The sequence below is a fragment of the Acanthaster planci genome, linkage group LG06 (assembly GCF_054643075.1).
Source record: "Acanthaster planci isolate LZ-2023a linkage group LG06, COTS_SCS, whole genome shotgun sequence".
NCBI classification, from domain to species: domain Eukaryota; kingdom Metazoa; phylum Echinodermata; class Asteroidea; order Valvatida; family Acanthasteridae; genus Acanthaster; species Acanthaster planci.
Window position 1 is genome coordinate 10,034,865 of NC_141782.1, and position 20,667 is coordinate 10,055,531.

Below are 20,667 nucleotides of genomic sequence, written 5' to 3' on the forward strand. Positions count from 1 at the left end.
ACCTCAAACCCCGCTACTTTCATAGTCCAGGGATCACACCCTGACGCGTGCAACGTCAGCAATGTTGCAAACCTTAAAGTTGTATCTAAATAACTTTTTATTTCTTGTTCCCCTCAAGGTTATCAGCGAGAGTTGAACTATCAGCACACTGATCACTCCTTCAGCGCGTTTGGTAACAGCGACCCCTCTGGTAGCACCTGGCTGACGGCTTTCGTCATCAAGTGCTTCGCCCAAGCTAAGCCCTTCATCTTTATCGATTCGACGGTCGTGCAGCGCTCGGTGGAGTGGTTGATTGCCCAGCAGACCAGGGACGGAGTCTTTAACGAACCCGGAAAAGTCATCCATACAGCCATGCAGGTATCAGCCCTGTGCTCTGGTCATTGAGGGCGCTCTTTTGCTTACTGTGTGACCGGCAGGTACAAATGATAATGGGTGCTTGCACACTTCACCAAGGGCGCTGTTTGGTCTGGACGCTAAAAACTTCAGCCCGCTTTTGCATGATTGTCCCATAAAATAAAAGACAGAGATTTTGTGGAACTTTCAAAAGTTGTTCGTATGTACATGCCAATAGGTAAGCATCAGTCCCACATACACTGTACATTGCTTGTAATGGATATGAGCACTTCAAGGCCAGTTGAATGTCTGGGTAGTGATCCTTTTCAAAATTCTCCTGGTCATTTACTTAGGGTGGTGTTTCGTCGGATGTCACCATGACAGCCTATGTGTTGATTGCTCTTGAGGAAGTCAAGGGGCAGAGAGTGGCTTTAAATCTGCCACAGGTAGGTTTGAAACTGATGGTGCCTTCGTGAATGAATACTCTGTTATCAGTGTCGAGCTGTGGTGAGATTTTATGGTCTGCTACCACGAAGGACAAGTGTTGTTCCACGAAGGACAAGTGTTGTTCCTTTGGTGTACTACTTTTCTTTGCCTTCGGCTCCATAGATATTGCATATGATTTTTTATTTGTTCTGGGGCCTCAAATTCTGTCGTCATAAACTTGTTCGGAAGTAGTGCTCCCTCGAGAAACTTCAGTGCAGTGATAAACACTGCCATATTGTCAGAAAAGCATGGTGTGATCTATTTTTTAACCCCTTCACGCCGGGATTCTTTTGACCGCTACTGCTGGGCTGCGGTATGCCCAGTCTGCAAAGCCCTGTCCAGCCGCAGGCCCACATTGAAACCGCAGGTGCATGATGAATAGAATGTATGTGTGGTATGCACTAATCCTCCCACAGAGCCGTGGCGTTTGCCATCTCCCGGCTCAAAGGAGGTTAAAGCTTTTTTTAGCATGTTACACTTTTCGTAATGTCTCGTTTGCAACAGACGTTCTGGGATCACGTGGACAACTCTATCAGCCTGGCTGTGGGTTTCTTGGAGGAACAGTATAACCGGGTCTCTGGGGACGTGTATGCTGTGGCCCTGGTGACCTATGCCCTAACGCTGGCTGACAGTCAGGATACAAGGTTCCTTGATGCCTTGGAAAGATTGGCTGTCGTAGAAGGTAGGAAGATGTATATGTTGTCCGTATTCAAAATCAGTATTTCCCATACCTTCTAGATTTATGCAGAATGTCAATTTTTAGTCGCCAGAAGAGCTTTTATAGATCAGGACTGGACGGCTGTGCGTTGCTTTTGCAAACACTGGGAATAAGTTCTGTTTTCACTTGTGCATTATTAATCACAAGACATGTCGCCCATTGCTGGATATACAGGGAAAATAGTTCATGAAATTACCGAAATAGTTTTAGTTCATTTGCAAAACCTTTAGTAAAATTTGATTGCCAATCTTATCTGGTCTGTGAACATATGTGACCCAACCTATTATAAAAAATGATGTACATGCCCAGAGCCATTCTTGAGTTCAAAAATTTTAAAAGAATCTTGCACAGTGTAAATCCCTTAAAACCTTCAGACATTTTTCACCCATATAACACCTGTTTCTATTATGCTGCCAGACTGAGTGATAATCAAATCAAGGAGCTGAGTTTGCTCTGTCTCCTGTGCACACTAAAACCAAATAATTGTTGAAAACAGAACGAACCTTTAGACTGGTTTTATGGGATCTGGTCCCATTTTTAATCATCAGACGGAGTGAAGCATTGGGTTGATCCAGCCACAGCGGATGAGCAAGTAGACGGGTGGTTCTGCTACTATTACCCTCCGCCCTCAGCCGACATCGAGATGACGGGCTACGCCTTGCTGACCTACCTGGCCAGGAATGAGATTGCCAGGGCCGCCCCAGTCGCGCGCTGGTTGACGGACCAGAGAAACGAATACGGAGGCTACGGATCCACGCAGGTAGATTGATAGCAACAAGTTAAATGTGCTGCACAGGTTTTGTTTTGGACATAGCCTTGTACATGTGTAAAGCACTCTCTCTGGCCCATGTGATCTCCTGTGTGTCCACCATTCTGACAGGCAAAAATCGGTGCTGGTGCTGCACATGCCTAAGAGAAAGTACAGGAAAAAACACAGAGCCAATTCCCGGTACTGGATCAGCACGATGGCAGCCTTATATAATGCAAGTGAAGACCAACATGCAGTTTGATAAAGGATGAAAAACACTTGGTTCTTTTCGGTGCAAATGAGCACCACTGTCTAGTATGCAATGTATGACGTCCAGTTGGTAGCCAGATGCTTGCCTACTGCAGCAGTGGCCAATCTCAGGGAAACTGTGCATTCATGTGATGCTTTGATGTCTGTCGATCAGTCTCTATTGATCTTGATAGATAAATGTCAACTGAAAACAGGTCAAGGGATTTGTAAGCTTGCTGATGGCAATGTGACTACGAGGCAAAATCCAAAACTGATTATTACTATAGCATGGAAGGGAAGAACAGTCATTTGTAGACGGTTGCAAGATATGAGTGAGGAGCTTAAATACAGGATTTGTTATGACTGACAAGCATCAAGATATTTTTTTAAGAGTGAACGGTTCCAACTTTGTGGGCAGAAGTTAGGTCCCACGCTATTCCAAAATGCACTGAATACAGCAAGGCAGAGGTTGCTATGTCCTTTGGATATTACAAGGGATTAAATGTGGTCTTTTTTCCCCCAAATTAGCACTCTACCAAAGCTTTTTATACCAATGCATATTCATTTTCTGTGTCAGAAATGCAATGTCATTGGCTATTGTTATGTGTTTTTTTTGCGTATTCATGTTCTGTTTACATTCAGGACACTGTGATTGGTCTACAAGCTCTGTCTACCTACGCAGGCCGTCTCAGTATGACTCCCAGAAACATTTCCATCGATGTGACAGCAACCGATTCACCAGACTACAGTAGCAGAATCACCGTCAACGATGGTAACTCCATCATCCTGCAAAAGTTAGAGGTATTGTTGAATAAGTGTACAACCCCTTTTTATGCAAAAATTGGGGAAGAACTTGATACAAACACACCTCATTTATACAGCATTCGCTGGTTCTATAAATGACATCACATTTTAGCACTCCTTCATGGAAGTTTAATAGTGGTGGAATTGAATGAAAGGGTTTTATCCTTTCACCTAGAAACTTTAGCTCTGACCCCCTTTTGAAGTTAAAGAGAAACCAAAAGTTCATGTCACTGCACGTATTACTGGTGTGACATCAGAAGAGGTCATTATTACCTGCTGACACACAATATGCTTCTTGTATGAAAATCTATGCTTGCAGTAGCCCAGTGAGCTATATTAACCAAGAAAGTAAAAAGGACTTGGGCATTAGCATGCTGAAGACTAACATTTAGGCTATGAGAAGAAGTCATCGGCTTATTCGTAGCTTTGACTTTCCTGTGCAGACACATATGTTGGGCCAAGCCATCCAGTCAACCATGGCATAATGTCAACCTACCTTTAAAGCATGAGAAGTGTAAGGATTTTGGACTGTTTTTGACTATGGAAAGAGCAGGAGAGTTAACGTTTCTTTGTCCTTTGGTGTCCTTTTCCCCAGTTACCGGTTACTTCAGGGACTGTACAAACAACTATATCGGGCACTGGTTCCTGTCTCATGCAGTTCACTGCCTTCTACAATCTGGCCGAGGTCCAAGTGCGTCCTTCTTTTGAGCTGACAGTGACCATGCTGGATTTGAACAAGAATACAGTCAACATAATGGCCTGTGGCAGGTAACAGATGAGGAACATTGTGTCTTCACTTCCCTCCGTCTGTCTTTACGGGGAAAGATAAAAAATCAGCGGAACCGAACTTTTGTGTTGTGTCTGCACACAGGTCAACTTGTCTGAGAAGAAAAAGTCATTTTATTCTGTCAAATCAGAAAAACAAGAAATGTCCTCGCTGGGATGAACCTAATTTGCCAAGTGCTCTCGTGTGTTTATAAGCACTCAACCCATGAGTTTCTGCCCTGGGTTGAGGACCATAGATTCCAACATAAATGTAGTTGCTGCTGCACAGCATGCCCTGAGCCAGACATGCAAAACGCAGTGAGCTGCCCCAAAAGGACCGTCATATCCATGTAAAAACCTGCCCTCTCTTGTTCTTGCGCAGAGGGGATATGGTCCATTATGTAACATCACATTGTTACATAACAATAACATGTATAATAAATCTTAAATACAATTATTTATAAATACATTTATTACTAAATGCACAATACAATTAATCTTATTTTGTCACTTGCTAAATTATCAACTCTAATTAATATTTTGCTAAAAAAAATTTAGAGCCAAAAAAGAAAAGACTCAACCCCCTTCCTACCCATTTTTTTCCCCCCAGTGTTACAGGAAAACACAATTATAGCTTGTGGGCCGGTATGTTTCCAATCAAAACAAAGGCATTCTTTGTACAGTTTGTTCAAATGTTCTGCTCCTTTTTGCAACAGGTATGTTGGAGGGAATGACGTGACCGGAATGTCCATGATTGAGATCGGTCTGCCGTCTGGTTTCTATGCTGACGAGGACGCTTTGAAGAGCGAGGTGAAAGCAAAAGATAACCTGCAGAAGTACGAAGTTGGAAGACGGACCGTGTACTTGTACCTGAATGCTGTAAGTAACTTAATATAAACGTCTCGTTTGCATATTGAATACAAAGCCTGTTGCGGTGTTTTACCGGTTACTAAACAAAACTATTGAAAACATCATTAAAATCTGTTTCCCTTCATTTTCTTTTTAATAATAATGTCAAAGTAATGATAAGGTGAACAGTCTTCAACAGTATCTGACAACAATGTTGAGAGTTTGGAAAAAAACCTTGATATTTGGGGGGCTGTACATTAGGATTCTTTGTTAGTGACAGAATAGAATGCCTTACATGTATTTGATGCTAAACTGATTTATAATGGTTGGATATAGCATGCCTGCCTATATGGAAGCCGCAGGCTAGTGGCTACAACTGTTTTCCCATAAACGTGTGTAAATGCCAGCCAAAGCCAAGTATTTCGGACATGGCTTTAATCAGCATGGAGTCACCGCGGCCAGTGAGGTAGAATGTGTTAATTTTTTCACCTGCAGTTGACAAGAAACACTGAATACTGCTTCAATGTTGTGGCCAGACGGGACAAGATTGTTGCCAACTTGAAGCCCAGCAACGCAGTCATCTATGACTACTACAAGCCTGGTATGCAGAGTACTGCTTTAAAATCCTCTGATTTGTTTGCTTTGCTTGCAAATATTACAAACTTTGCAGTTTCTGAGTATTGCCTAAGTCTAAGTCTAATACAGTTAAAAAAAAAGCACAATGTATTTGTTTCCTTGCAGTGAACCTCAAGCAACTGTTGGCTCCCTTTGGAAAGAATTTCTGTTGATTCTTTTCCTTTAGTATCAAACTTTAGAGTTCTCTCAACCTCCGTGGATCGGTTTTGAGTTCTTTGTGTGTACAAACTCAGTGGTAATTACTCACGTGTTGAGACGAGTGTAGATGTGAAAGCCGGTGTTGCGTGCAGAATTTGCCAAAACATGTTTAAATGTTCTCCTTCATTACTGTCCAATGGAATTCTGCAGCCTGTGGCTTAAGTCACGGTGATCGGGTTGAAATTTGTCCAGGCAAGGAAGTGGTTTCTAATGATACCATTCTTGACCTTGCTGCTTGATATATCAAATCAGCTTCAGTATACCTGATGGTTTCATCTTTTTTGCCCCCCCCCCTTTCCTTTGCATCTAGGTGACCAGACCGTGGTGAGCTACAGTTCCAAGTCTCTCTCCGAGTCCTCTGTGTGCCAGACATGCCCGACCTGCTGCGGTCTGGACCCAGACAGCGCAGGCGTGCGCCTTATGGGGCAAGTCGTCCTTGTCGCCGTGGCAACTCTTCTCTCAATTCTCTACTAGACTGAGAGGAACCTCTTGTGTGGACGCATGAGTGAACCTGAAATATGTCTGTAAGGGTGCTTGCAATTCATATCTGCAGCTTTAATAGACATTCAGAAGTGATCATATATTGGGCCAGGATCTTGTAAAGGTGTCATCTATTCATTCTAAGAGGGGCAATTAGTTAAACATATATAAATATCTCATAGTTTTCGATTGTGACAGTCTTGAAAATAGGCCTGATTACATATTTGTGCTTTGATCATAGTCTGTCACATGAATGCAGTTTATCATATTACTGCTCCTAATGAATATTTCGTATCTTTTGTATTAGTAATATGGGTTGGGGCAATTTCTGTGAAGTGAAACAGTGTGTGAGAATTATTCATATTAAAATGTAATGGTTACAAGTTACGATTTCAATTGTGGTGGGATCATGGTTGATGGAAGTTAAATTGAAATTGCTCTCGCAAGGGAATAAGAGTGTGATGTGTGGCTTTAAATGGTATACGGAAAACCAGCTAGGAGCCTGTTAGGGTGATAATGGACCAAGGCACGGCAGAGGTCTGTTATCATTATCAGGCTGCTAGCAGGTTTGAGATGTGCTAGATTAAAACTAACCTGTCACCCTTTAATTCCTATTCACAAATGCCATTCTTTGGTGAAAAAGTAAAAACAAGCCAGATTCTTTTTTGTTCATCAGTTTTACCTTGTGTTTTGTGAAACACCCCTCAAATGTATCTATGATTTGTACCTCGAGCGCGCATGACCAAAATCCCCTCGTATGGGAATTTGCGCATGCGGTGCATTTGCTGGTGCGGAGGGAAACTCCAACCCACAAAAGGGAAAATGATCGGTCGTATTGTGCATGCCTGAAGTGATTGTCATGTACATGTATGAGGGCCGTCATCCATAAAAGAAGAGTCCAGCTTTCATGTGAAACCCAGAAAGTCTTTGAAATCAGTTGGTACATGCACTTTTATTATCTGCTAAAAAACCACCCATGTGACAAGGTCTCAACCAATAGGAGAGTGTAAACCGTTTGAGCTGTATATTAATGGACATAAATAGTTGCATCTTATAAAGTGTAATTTAACTGCATGATGCATTCTACTCATTAAATGTATTGGAACTGCATGTGTTTTAACTTGTAAAATAGTGCAGAAACAGTTTAGACTATTGCAGAGCGGTATTCAGTTCAGCCTTGTCTCTGAATGCTGACAAATTCTGCACATCGGAATACCATCTCACGCAACTGACAGGGCAGAAGGGATACTTCAAATCAGTTTGCTTTCTTGGCCTGCATTTTTATGAATTCATTTATTTTGGGCTTTGTTAGCATCATGGCCCTGGCTTTACACATCTACAGCCTCTGCATCCCACAAATACAATGGGAATTTCTCGGCGTACAGGTACACCTTTTTATAACCAGGTCCTAGAGACTTTACGTGTTTCTTTGTTTCAGCTAGAACCTTTCATTATCACGAATGGCAAAAAAATTACAAAGGTACACGACCTGAAAGTTTCCTTGTTACAAGGAGAATGTTACATCAGTAGAGCAGTTGTGACAAGATCCATGCTACTTTGGTGGGCAAAGCCAGTAATAATCATTTCAACGGCATACATGTAGACCCCCTTTAACTCTAACCTTCCCCAACCACAGAGAATTAAACAGTAGTGTTTAATTCTATGGGGATAGGTCTGGTCGGCCCGTAACGGCAGGCTTTTGCATTGGGTTTGGCATACCTCAGAAAAACAAAGTCCAACAGCCTCTGTGCACAAAGTCCCATGTGGGTGTTTAACTTTGTGTGAATGGGGAAGGTTAGGGCCAGCAACCCTTGGGGGGTTAGGGTTAATGGCAGTCATTGTTTGGGTAGCTTTCATTATTTAAAAGGTCCTATGGCTGTGTACTGAAAAAACAAATTTTCAATTATTTAGTCATCAATTGCAGGTTATATTTTTACGTTTTAGTTTGGAGCATTTTGTTTTGTTTTGCAGATGCGTATTTGTATATTCAATGAGCCAAATTAGTATGCCATCTCAGGAAGAAATCTCATTAGTATAGTTATTTCTGCACCATCATGTGCCAGATTTCGGGCAGTTTTGCTTTTTTCCTTTTTGTCGTAGCAGTTCATAACATTAGGCTGGTATTAAGAAAGTTTTCTCATATAAAACCTCCAGTGGGTGAACGGAGCACGGACGTGTGAAGTCGGTTGCTATGTTGTTGGCTCTACACATTAACTAGTCGGCTGCACCATCCATTGCAGAACCACAAGGATGCTGCTGAGTGACTTTTTGTTTTTACGTCCACCACCTGGGCAGTGGAAAAAAAGATGACCTATTCATCTCCCATTTTGGGTGGGTATCGTAAGTCCGACACCTCAAAAGTCCGAATTTTCGGACTTACGAGGTGTATTAGAAAAATTCACCAAACTTGGATCTATTAAGGGAAAAAAATCCTCTCGAAAGCACAAAAGCATTTTATCATGCCCACTGTAGAGGAACACAGATTTGCCCTAACTTTTGATACTAGATGAAAGGCCTCAGTTACTGTGCTTTTTGAAATGACTTGACTTCAGTCGTTTGAGAAGCGTGAAAAGTAAGGTTCAAATGTTATTTCAGCACTGGACTTACTGAAATCACCCGGTGGAGTGATGAAAGTTTAAACACATGTCCAACAATACTTGACTCTGACTGCACAAGACCAGTTGTGTCAAGATTTGTAAGCAATTCCAGGAAATGAACACTTGCAGTTCAAGTTGGTAGAACGTTTTCATTTGTGACATTTAAAGCGCGAGTCTAGTGCCATCTTGTGTTTGTATACATTTGGTCAACAGTGAATTTAATTGATACCATTTTGTGATTTGCTCTGTGAAAATCAGTCACAAGACAGCGATTCCTATTTTTGTTTGTATGAAAAAGAGCAACTCAAGCCTTACGTGTTGATGTATCCCTCGGTTTGGCATTTTGAAGAAAATGGACAATATTGGGGAGAAAAATTTGGCTTATTGTTTTACATTGTAAAAGATTCTTTCAAAGGCCATTAACTTTCAAGTGGCTCTGGCGACTTGAGACTCATTTGCACAGAGCAGGTCAGATATTTGCTTGTTATCTGTAGCTGTAAATTTGCTATGCACATGTATATTTTTGGCTGGCATTGAACTTCAAACTGCCTTGAAAAACTTTGTTGAACAGATAATTTTGATACTAAAGATTGTGGCATAATTTCCATGGGGTTTGAAATTGATAGCATTGTATATACTCTGTCAAGTACTTGTAATTTTAAAGTAGACATTTGAAATAATTAAATGATGCATATTCATGAATGAAAAACTTCTCAATCTCTCCTCTCCAACTTTTTGATTATTTTACTGTAACAAAATGTCTCTGTTGGGAAAAGAAAGAAAGAAAACCAAAATATTTTTAAGAGAAAATTAAGCACATAAGTCCACTGTTACTGTATCTCATAATTGATTTATTCACTAACACACTGCTAACTAATCCACTCTGTAATAAAGGCCGGTTCTAATGTCATGCATTAACCAATTGTCACCACAAAAATCTTTCAATGTGATGACCATTAGCAATTGGTCCCCACTTTTATCATTTGTAAAGAGTGGGGACTAGCCTTTGGTGGTTTAACAATAAACAGTTTTGTCATCCTGTAAAAATGCTTTAAGGGCTGCAGGAGGACTTTATACATCCCTAAAATAAGAGAAAACCCAACTTTGTGTGACGTTCACACATGTATGACCACTCTACAATGTACTTCACAGACACTTTGGGTGTTGAGTGCAGTGCTATCAAACTGCTACAATCGACAGCCAGTTAAACTGAGCTCCCCAACATTTGTTATTAGTACAAATGGCTTTGCACATTAGCAAAGATTATTAGGCATAGAACTTTGGGAAAAATTCTCTTCACGTTCCAGGAATTGCATGTGGTTTATACAGATACTAATTTACTGAAAGGAAAAAAAAAAGCACAGATATGTAAATAGGTGGTTGCTAAAGAAGCTGTGCAGACAACAAATACATAGATTGCCAAATTCAATGGGTATGATTGAAGCTAGAAATGACCAATTATGGTTATTCCTAAGCAAATGTCCAAAAATGGTCATAAAAATAACTCACAGCAACAGCTCAAAATGTGTTGCTCTTCTGTCAGACCATTTTGTACTTCTTACCAAGCCCCCCTTCAACGGACGCTCCAAAAATGTACCTTCCCATCCCCTCTATCAGTGGCCCCGCCCATTAATTTGCTTTGGCTCTGATCTGGGCACGCTTGGCTGTGACTGCCTGGTACCCAGACTTGATGCTGGTTACTGAGCAACGCGACTGGCACCTCTCGCACTGGAGGAAGAAGAGACGGTTTTCTTTGTGGAGGAAGGTATCTGACGATCTACACGTATGGCAGGTGACATATTCCTCTGTGGTTGAACAAGTGTGGAGGGGGAAAATAGGTAAAATTTCATTCATTGGGATTAAGCATTTCCTGCTGGAGTGCCCGGTTTCAGGCACATAGGCTTTATACACCAAGCCGGGGAGCCCGAAACCGGACAAAAGAGCTGGGCCTTATAACGAAAGTCCGTACTCAGAACAAAAGACCAAGCTGCTGGGAATTGCTAATATTTTTTCAGTTGTCAACAGCGGAGGGAATCTGTCATTGTTTTGAAAGATTATACCACTGTTTGTGGCATTCAGTGCGAGCGGATTACCACCAAGGACAAAGGTGCTCCAGCACTCCAGTGACGAGTGATACAATACCACTGAACGCTAATATGGCCACTGTGCCAGTTTCAGGAACAAAAGAAACTTATGTAACACTGCACAATCTGGGCTCTTTTTACCAGGCAGCAGGCCTGGCTGAAATACTCGGGCATTAATAGATGTTGTCTGTTAGATTAGAGTAACCACCAGACAGTCATTCGTGAGGGTGTAAATGTCCAGTAAATGTACTTATGAGTTTTTGAAGAATTTTGAAAACGGAAAATCTTGAAAATCCCCTGGTTTTATGTCATGCAACTTTAAATTAAACCCGGCAGTAAGTGGTTAAGCTTTGAAGGTTGATTATTGAAGTCTTGAGTCTAATTTTATGAAGATTTTTCACCAACCAATGGAGATAAATGCATGTAGTAGGGTTAACCCCTTCGCTACCGAGGACTGCTACTACCGCACCACTGTGTGAGGATCAGTGCATACCACGCATACAGTCTATTCACCATGCAGCTGCCTGGTTCAATGGGGCCTGCTGCTGGACGAAGCCCTCCATTCAGGGCATACCACAGCCCAGCAGTCACGGTCAAAATAATCCCGACGTGAGTTAAATCTCATTATTTTACCACAAAATGACAACCAAGTAACACACTTCGTGGAATAGATAAGTCAGTTTTAATGACAAGCTCATGCAGATGACTTCAACTCTGAGCTTATTTCTTTATGCCAAGGGTGGTGCATGATTGCCATGGGTTGTATTGCTTTGGTTTCTGAAACCAGATGACCTTCCAAAGAAAATATCAAGGACTACAGAAAGATGTTGTTTGAATGTAGGGAGGTTTACCACAAGGAATTCACAAAATCAATGTGATCATTTTGGCCAGCACCTGTCCCTATTGTCAGCTAGTCTTGTTTTCAGAAGATTTTGAAAGACTTACTGATGTATCTGCGTAGGATGTTCTCCACTTGCTTCTGCTGGAATCGTCCCTTGATGATCAACTGGTTGTTGCCATCGATGGAGCCGCTGGCTCCCATCTCAGCGAGGAGGAAGGCCAGTAAGTGCTCTGTGGGCCGATGCAGCCTGACCGCAGAAGGAAAAAGATTCTTTGTAGAACAAAACTGGCAAAAAGCGTGGTTCCCATGCAGGAAACTTCAAGCAACACTGTGTTGTCTTTCTGTGAAAGCCACTTTGGGATATATCACGCGCATGTACTTTTTTTGCATGGGAATGGTGTGGAGTTTGTGTCTGTGACACCAATTTTCATCTGAATGCACACAAATTCACACTGCTTTGTCACATAGGGACTGCTCCCAGACATAACTGCACACTGTAAATAAAAGAGAGTACTTATATGCCACTTTGACCAAGGAGGGGTAGTTATACATGCCGCTAATCAGCTTAGTTCATGATTCAGAGAGGACACTTAACCTGGCAAACAACACCTCTTGGGGCTAATGACACAGGCCAAAATTGTGCATGACAGTGATAGCCACATGCAAACCCTTTTATAGTATGAGTACCAGGGAAGGCAGGGCAACTTCTCTAGGTCCCTCCGATGTTATTTCTAACTCAGAACTATCAAGGAAGTCAGCATCGGACAGTCAGCCCAGCTTTTCAGTTGTTCATGGGTGGAAAGGTACTTGTCTAAGGAACCTATACATTGCTATAGGACCCACCAACCAATATCAGGAATAGTCGCGTAAAAGTTTTCATCTTTTCTTCGTCAAAACCGGATATAATTTCGAAGTTCTCTCACAGCCAAACACGTTTTTCATTACCTTCTAAAACAAACTGGTACCTTTCTCATGCAAGCCTTGTTAAGTTCCGCAATAATGAACCTTAACCATTCATGCCAAATCATTCACTTTTGCTTTGTTTGGTGTAACTTATGCCACCTAAAATGATTGTTAAATGATTTGTTGCACAAGTTGTGGACTTATGCAGAGTGTAAGTTTCGTGAAATCACTCTTAATATGTTGCGCAAAGTATGCAATAAAATGATGAGTCAGTGACGGCTCACCGTTGTGTAAAGTTTCATGAAATCGGCTGCAGAATGGTCCCTGCGGTCTTTTTGCTAAGTACTCACATTTTACAGATGTCTGTGAAATTGACAAAGGAGGTTTTCTTGGTTCCCACCCTGACGACCTGGGGTGGCCGCATGATGAATCGTTTCTTCTCGCCGGTCACCATATCAGGGTTCTTGGCCCTTATGATGTCAAACACTCTCGTGAGGAGCTGTTGGGGGGGAGGGGGAACGAATGTACCAGTAAAAGTTTTTGAGCAAGATTCTAGTTCACAAATCGGAATGGAAAACGTAAGGTTTGTCTTTCTGTAGATGGGCATGAAAAAAGGTATGCTGTGAGGAAATGTGCAAGGTCCTATTTTTCCGAATACTTTTACAACATTATTTGGGCTTGTAGTCAAGATTCAAAGGAGTACTGCAACATTTCAAATGTTCAGAATTTCTCACGATTCCAGAATTTCAGGTCATTTTGTATTTCAACAACTCAAGCTAATTTCACAACTTTCTTACTCTGACTTTTCCACAATTATTCCCAATGTACATTAATCAACTGCACGGACATATGAGTGACTTTTCTCCATATCAGGACTGGCTCATACACACTGCAGACACAAATGCAAATATCAGCATATGTCATCAATGCATCTGCATCTTATGATCTGCAAAAATCTTAACACACACCGACTGTCAAAATGTGCTCTGAAATGTTTCAGGACTCCAAATTCACTGTCCCTATTCTCACCTCATCATACAAATAGTCCCTTTCGGTGCCTGCCCATGCTGTACCACTTGTATCTTTTAGCTCCGTCTTCTCTTCGTTCTCCTTGTTACTGTCATCCAACGTGTCTGCCCCCAAGTCATCCAGCTTCGGCTAAAGGAACGTCCCCAAAGGACAACAAATTCAGGTAGATGGGATAGTTAGGCCGTTTATGTGAACCGTGACTTGTGCCCAGCATGACGCCAGATTCAGGTAAGGTGCTGCAAGTATGAAAACTTAAAAAAACTCCTCCCACATTATGGTTGCTTTCAGTAAAGTACATTTACTTCGTTTGCGATTTGTGCAACACTGTTTGGACTACAAGTTGGCAAAGTTGACAGTTATTGGGAGGGAGGACGCCTGGGGTTTCACTGTGAAGGATTCAAGAAAACAAGGGCCTACATGTACGTTTGTCAGACGGCGATGTGACACCTTTCATCTGAGCCAATAAAAACATCTGATGCAATGAAGTGCGACAACTGACATCTACAGAAGATTTCACATTTGCCCCAAGCCAAGTCAAATTATTTCTTGAATCCGTCTTAATGCCAACAATGATCTAACAATCAGGGGTGGGGCTGTGGGGCTCACTGAAAACTGTATGTAGTGTCTGTGCATGACAGAATAACGATTCCTTGTTGGTAAAGCCAAAATGTACACCACTTGCTAAATACTGCACAAATATTCTGCACTGGTAAACCGCCCGAGGAACCAGTATACATATCCATCCACACTTTCCTTTTGTAGTATCAACGCCTGCTTAGTTACCAGAAACCGACGCTATGTATTTCCTACCTTCTTCTTTTTCTTCTTCTTCTTGGTGAGATCAAAGTCTAGGTCTGCGTCAAAGTCGTTGGTTTCCGCTGGGGCTGACTCTTTTGTGGCTTCTTGCGACTCACCATCTACAGCATTTCCCACCTCCTGCCAGAAGAAAATCGCCAAAATGAGATATGGGTCACACTGCGTCGATAAAATATGAACTGACTCGCAAACAGAAACAAATCCTACTCTCTCTGTGTACGTGTGGCGAAGCAAGAAATTTGAGATTTTCATGAGTTCACATCTGCTTCTTCTACTTTCCACATGGCGTGCCCCTGTCCAAGAGTAACTTCTGCTTCACACTCAGTGATGAGTTTGCAAACATTTTTCATTACCATTTCCCATGCCTTCAAAATCCTCTGGCTGGTTTTGGAGAATTGTGAAGGATTGAGGCTAAATGGCACATAAAGGTGTGGCAGACTGCAAGAATACGCTGTATCAATGTCTTGGTATGGACCTTGTGTTGTGTTTAGCCATCCATAAATTCAGGCCTGGCTTATATCTGAAATCAAACATACTGCTCCGGGATGCCATTCACGCTGCCTCAACATGGCAACTGGGCCTTCAATTTGAAAGTTTATCACCACCACGGACGACGAAAGGGAAGTAAAAAAGAAAAACGAAAGGCAGGCATAAGAGTTCTTCATGACCACTTACGGCCAAAGCATCGTCCATTGCATCCATGTCAAAGGTCTTTTTCTTTTTCTTCTTCTTTTTCAGGCTGAAGTCCAAGTCGAAGTCCATATCTGCAATCCAAGATGGCAAAAAATACATTGATGGTTCCAATTTCATACAGGCAGCTAAAAACAGAGATGCCAAAGGGTCTGCTCGAAAAAAAGGGAACTTTTCAATCCTGGCAAATGGAATCGAAGCAAATGACTGAGTGTTGTGAGTGGAATGCGTAACCAGAGGGGCTATCTTCCATGACAATCATGTCCAGTTTCACTTACTTTTCACGTTTGATTCGATGGCTATTATGTCGCCGTTCTATCTAATATTCTACATTGTTCCATATTTTGACGCAATCTGTTGCATGAAGCACACGCATGTTATGAAATTTGTAACTCCAAACCATGCACGGTTACATAATATTGCAGCATGGCTGTAGCCATCAATCGACAGCCCAGCATGGCCAGTGAAAAACACACATGCAGGACAATGACGAAGTTGGTTCCCGACTTATTAAGTACAATATTCCTATTCATACAACCACTGCGATCGGGAACCGCTGACTGACATGATAGACTTGAATTCAAGGCTGTGTGATAAATGTGCTCAGCAAGCTACATGTAAATGCCCACATAAGGTGTGTGGCACGGCACAGTACAGCAAGCCCAAATCGACTCACACCTCCACATAAGGTGCGTGTTCAGCCAGCTCACTGTGTCTTGCAGTACTTGGTACACATGGCATTCTCGATCTTTATAGTGATTCAGTGTATCGCTCAGTGTTATCTGGTTAAAAATAACAATGGTCAGACAGGTCACGTGGTATTTATTTGAAATGAAATGAACAACACTGTCAAGGCTACAGTAGTTGCAAGCATCAATATTAGGTTTTGTTGAACTGTTTCCCAATTTCACACTTCCCAAAAATCTCCCCAAGGAAAAAATGCAGGTTGCATCGACAAAATATGTGTGGGAGCAAGTGACATATATGTAGTTATTCTTTTTTGGGGGGGTGGCGTAAGCAGGAACTACTGCTGAGCACCTTCATGTGCCAAGCAAACATTGGATGCGAACTGGTCAGGACGGGGCTTTTTGGCTGGTGTCCTGCTTCTGCTTAGCAAATATTCTCTTTGTTTACAGCCTTTTTGTGCTTACGTGTACATGTAGCAGCTCCATAAAAGTACATTAGGCCCTTATTAATTGTGGGCACTGGCTCTTCACCCAGGCTTCTCCCCTCATCTTTATAACTACATGTAGTTCGATCCCAACCCCCAGCTACTCATCCCATGATTGTCCCCCTGACAAACAGAGCAACTAAGGTGACAACGACATGCCAGTCTTCAATACGATCAAGTCCATGTGCAAGCAGTGTGGCTATCCGATGGGAGATTGTCACTTGGTGCAAAAGTTCCTGCTTTTGTACACGCACAGAAACCATGCACATGGAATCTACAAGTCTATTGGGTCATGGTCTAGCTATCAGAATTCCCAGCAATAAATGTTAGACAGAATTGATTACTTTATTTCAAGCTGTTACACGTACATGGATATGGGTAATTCCCGAATTAGGGGTCCAAAAGATGACATTTTTGTGTCTGTTACATCTGACCTTTGTTATTTGATATGGAAATATTGCCGGAATTGATTTCAATTTATTACTACATGTATTTGTTTGGCAGGTAATTTGTATAAATTCATCACTCTTGGAAATTAAAAAATATGTTCTGAACTTACAAAATCATATGTGAGATGTGACAGGGACACACAAAAAATAGACCCCTAATTTCTGGAATTACATGTACCCCAGTACGCAGTACCGGCACACTCTTCTACATGTACTTGACACAGATGAAATCAGGACAGACAAACGCTTTGTAAGTTCCATGTTAGTTCGTTCAATGTTTGTGTGAGGTTACGTATACTAGTCTACTGTGACTATAATAAGTAGCCAGATGTACATGTAAAGCTTCTGATGTAACAGTTGTGCAATCTAGTTTTGGCAGGTCTTTAGCAGCAGCTATGTCAGTGACCTACATGTATACTCTCAATATGGGAAACTGTCTGATGAAATTCACTTGTCTGATGTAATCATGGGTAATAGAGGCAGCACTGACACAAACAGCTAGCTTTAGGTCAATGTTTACCAGTTTCCAGATCCTTCAGAGGCCATGAGGTGGCCCTTGTAGGACTTTGCAAGATTGAGCGAAGTGTAGTTCAGACACTGCAAATGTACTTCATATTGGGCTGGATGCCACTTGAATTTTAAGTACTGGCATAAATATGTGTATGCACCTTCTTACACTGATGAGGATTTAAGAATATTCAGGAAATTTCTGGCAAACTTCAGGACTTTAAGAGTTGAATTCAGTTTAATACAATAAAAAAAAACCTGTTCGGGGGAGATTCTAATGCAATATCTCTGCCATAAACGATCAAGAGCAAGGAGATATGAGGAAATAACCATTCCAGAAAGACTACACTACAACCATATTGAGCTTTCAATAAATGTATGACCAAAAAGAAAAACCACCTACACTGTACAAGACTAACCACATGACGTTTTGGGTTGAATAGGCCAGATGAGAGAGTTCTTGATAAATGTTTTCCACACTATACAGTGTACATTCATGTACACGTACAGTACATTCGCTCATGGTGTACAGAAAAGACAGTTAAGCCAGTTTTTGACTCAATCACAAATTGTATATAAACTTAGTTGTTTCACCATCTACTTGGCTTGCTGTAATCTCAGACAGTTGATTCCCCCCCCCCGGATTGTTTTTTAGACTGCAGCTTAAAGGGTTTCCCAAGGTGAGGGTTACCGCTTGGCAGGATTCTATTTGTAAAAAGTAATGAGGAATTGACAATGGAAAAAGAAATGAATGTGCGTGTGTGTGAAAAGAAGAGATGAGATTCAATGTACCTTCTGTTTTCTTGTCTGCCTCATTTGCCTCTGTGTTCTTGGGTGCCTCCTCCTTTTCGGGTGCCTCTGTGCTCTCCTGTGTGTCACCGCCTCCCTCCAAGGCTGCCTCTAGGTCAAATGGCATCTTCTTCTTTTTCTTTTTCTTCTTCATGGTCGGGTCAAATATCTGTGAGGAAATCATTTGGGGTAGGGAAGGCTGAAGTTGCTCCTGTCCAATGTGGTTTTGGCAGTATGTCAAAATTGATAATCAAAGGTGACAGCAAAAAATTAACTGTGAACCATGACTGAAATACAAGTGCTCTTATTCGATATGTAACTACAATCAAGCAGGCAAGTGCATATTAATGTACCAGTAAATTCTTTGTACGAGACATGGTTCTGAAAGGCAAATTTTATATTATGGCCACAATTTTCGGCTAAATGCGCATTTCTGGAATGACTAACTCTTCATTCTGAGATACAACTTCATTCCTGCCAATGAGGCAGTTCGATGTTCAAACAAAGCATGCCAAGTACAAGGCTATTTGGGAACAGCCACATATCATGGCGAAAAATATCCTACACAAATTGGCACAAAGCAGCCACAAGAGGGCACAACAATCATCTCATTACAGATTTAGCAGATTCGTTCGACAAAAACTTCGATTTCTTTGATGTGAAACTGAGGACTGACACCCTGCTGATTCTCTGGTGGCAAGGTAAGTATGTATGAAATCGCCCCACTGGCTAAACATGTTGAGGATGAATTAGGGAATCGTTGGCAGTACGTTTGGTAGACATGGGACGAGAGTGCTGAGTGTGCCGCATGAATATGCAAGATTGATATGGGATTTTGATGCACCCTACAAGCGTGATCGTATGCACGTGCGTGCGTGTAGATCGACGTGTAGGGGTTAGTGACTTGCTCAAACTGCTCCAGCAATATGCGTTCAGTGCCTCCGTGAGGCCGGACAATGAGCTTGCGCGTAATTGCCATGTGGTCGCTGTGACATCACCGGCTCAGTGAAGCGCATGCAGGGCTGAGCCAACCAATGACTGTCGCTCTAGCACTGTGCCTATCTGTGTTTCAGTACCAATGGGGAAATTTTCGCCATGCACACACGCGCAAAAGTCTGTCTCATCAGTGTAGCCATATGGTGACTCGCGCACACTTTGTTCCTGAAAGACCTTAGCTTATCTAAATACAGAACTGGCTCATTACTTAAGATTAAAGCCACTAGCCATGCTAGGTAAATTATTTGCCATTTGGGACATTGATTACAAAGTATAATTAAGAGCCTTTGAAAAGGGATTATAACATGATTGAAAAAAATGATGCTGAGTTGTCCCATCGGTCAAGTTGTCGCAACAATCGAGTTGTCCCAAGTCGAGTTGGTAAACGGTCAAGTTGTCTCACATCCACTTCAGTCATGTCAGTCATCATGCACGTCATGGTCATGTCAGCAGTTGTCTGGTTGTCAAGGTTAGTTGTGTAACCAGGCTGGCTAACTGTCCTTACTGTTAGTGTTAGGCCTACTGTTATGGGTTAAGTTTATGGGAAATCAAGAAAACTTTCTTCTATTTCCTAACAAAATTGGATTTTCTTTTCAGCCCCAGATTTATGTCCGTTCAGTATTTCTATGATCATGACGATGAATGACCTTTCTGTGATGATGTTAGCCCAACTAGTGTGGCACGGACTCTCACTCCCAATCCATCCTTAGCCACTCATCCGTGTACGCAATTTCGTGTCGACGTATTGAACATTTCGACGCACCCACTTATCATCGTGGGCGCAGTTTCTTTTGCACACGAACATGATTCTTGACCTTTCCGCTTTCTAAAAACCATTATTGAATGATTTCACTCACGTTATTCAGGTATTTTCCGAGTCTTTTTGCCCCACACTAGTGGGGCTACGATGATGTGCGCCTTTCAGAAGCTGCAGGCCTAGGCCTGTACTCTGAGGAACTTGGTGATGAAAGACGTGCCTCCATGGACATGATTAATTACTGCATGGAGGCAAGCCATCATGGCCAAGCATATGCCATTAACATGATTAATAATATGACATTTTTTCGATTGTTTTTTCCTAGTAATTAGCATGATTAGGCAATGGAAAAGAAATTAAATTACTTACCGCCTCGTCGTCAGCCATTTTTACACGAGTATACTTTGACTTGGAAGTTCGACAATACTTTATCTGTCTATTCTACAGAATATTCTGAGTTCGCCGACAGGCCGATCACCACAGAAAATCAGTTCATTTGCTAAGATCAGAAAACGTGGGTACAAATGTACGTAGCTAGCTAGCTACACACTGTACTGTGACATATGGACTGTTGGTAATCTGAAAAAGGCGTGCAAGTTTCTTAAGGAACAGTGCGGGAACCATGTAAGGTATTGAACATATAGCCGGTTCAAAACCCAGACCCGAGCTATTCTTAAAACACTAACTTTGCTAATTTACACCCGACTATGTATTGCATCATTTTTTCTCAACTTTATATCAATAGAGGGGGCTATTGTAATTTAGCCGAGGT

The 20,667-nt window shown here is 41.8% G+C and overlaps 2 protein-coding genes across 8 annotated transcripts in view; one reads left to right on the forward strand and one right to left on the reverse strand.

Annotated features, from left to right (window-relative positions):
- cd109 (CD109 molecule) overlaps window positions 1-9,572 on the forward strand; it is a 39,321-nt gene extending 29,749 nt beyond the window's left edge. For all 7 annotated transcript variants that reach the window (XM_022228218.2, XM_022228221.2, XM_022228220.2 and 4 more), the window contains exons 25-33: window positions 119-357; window positions 687-779; window positions 1,324-1,501; window positions 2,086-2,297; window positions 3,177-3,335; window positions 3,934-4,106; window positions 4,820-4,982; window positions 5,448-5,553; window positions 6,097-9,572. In XM_022228218.2, coding sequence (XP_022083910.2) covers window positions 119-357; window positions 687-779; window positions 1,324-1,501; window positions 2,086-2,297; window positions 3,177-3,335; window positions 3,934-4,106; window positions 4,820-4,982; window positions 5,448-5,553; window positions 6,097-6,260 — 1,487 coding nt within the window. In that variant the 3' untranslated portion in view covers window positions 6,261-9,572. The remainder of the gene's footprint in view (window positions 1-118; window positions 358-686; window positions 780-1,323; window positions 1,502-2,085; window positions 2,298-3,176; window positions 3,336-3,933; window positions 4,107-4,819; window positions 4,983-5,447; window positions 5,554-6,096) is intronic.
- eif2s2 (eukaryotic translation initiation factor 2 subunit beta) lies at window positions 9,130-20,455 on the reverse strand. Its single transcript, XM_022228223.2, has 8 exons — window positions 20,265-20,455; window positions 18,146-18,311; window positions 15,212-15,300; window positions 14,531-14,656; window positions 13,721-13,849; window positions 13,042-13,190; window positions 11,893-12,035; window positions 9,130-10,668 (listed from the first exon to the last, which is right to left on the reverse strand). Exons 1-8 carry the CDS (start codon window positions 20,280-20,282, stop codon window positions 10,493-10,495), a joined length of 996 nt encoding a protein of 331 aa, XP_022083915.1. The 5' UTR covers window positions 20,283-20,455; the 3' UTR covers window positions 9,130-10,492.
- Window positions 20,456-20,667: the final 212 nt, after the last annotated feature.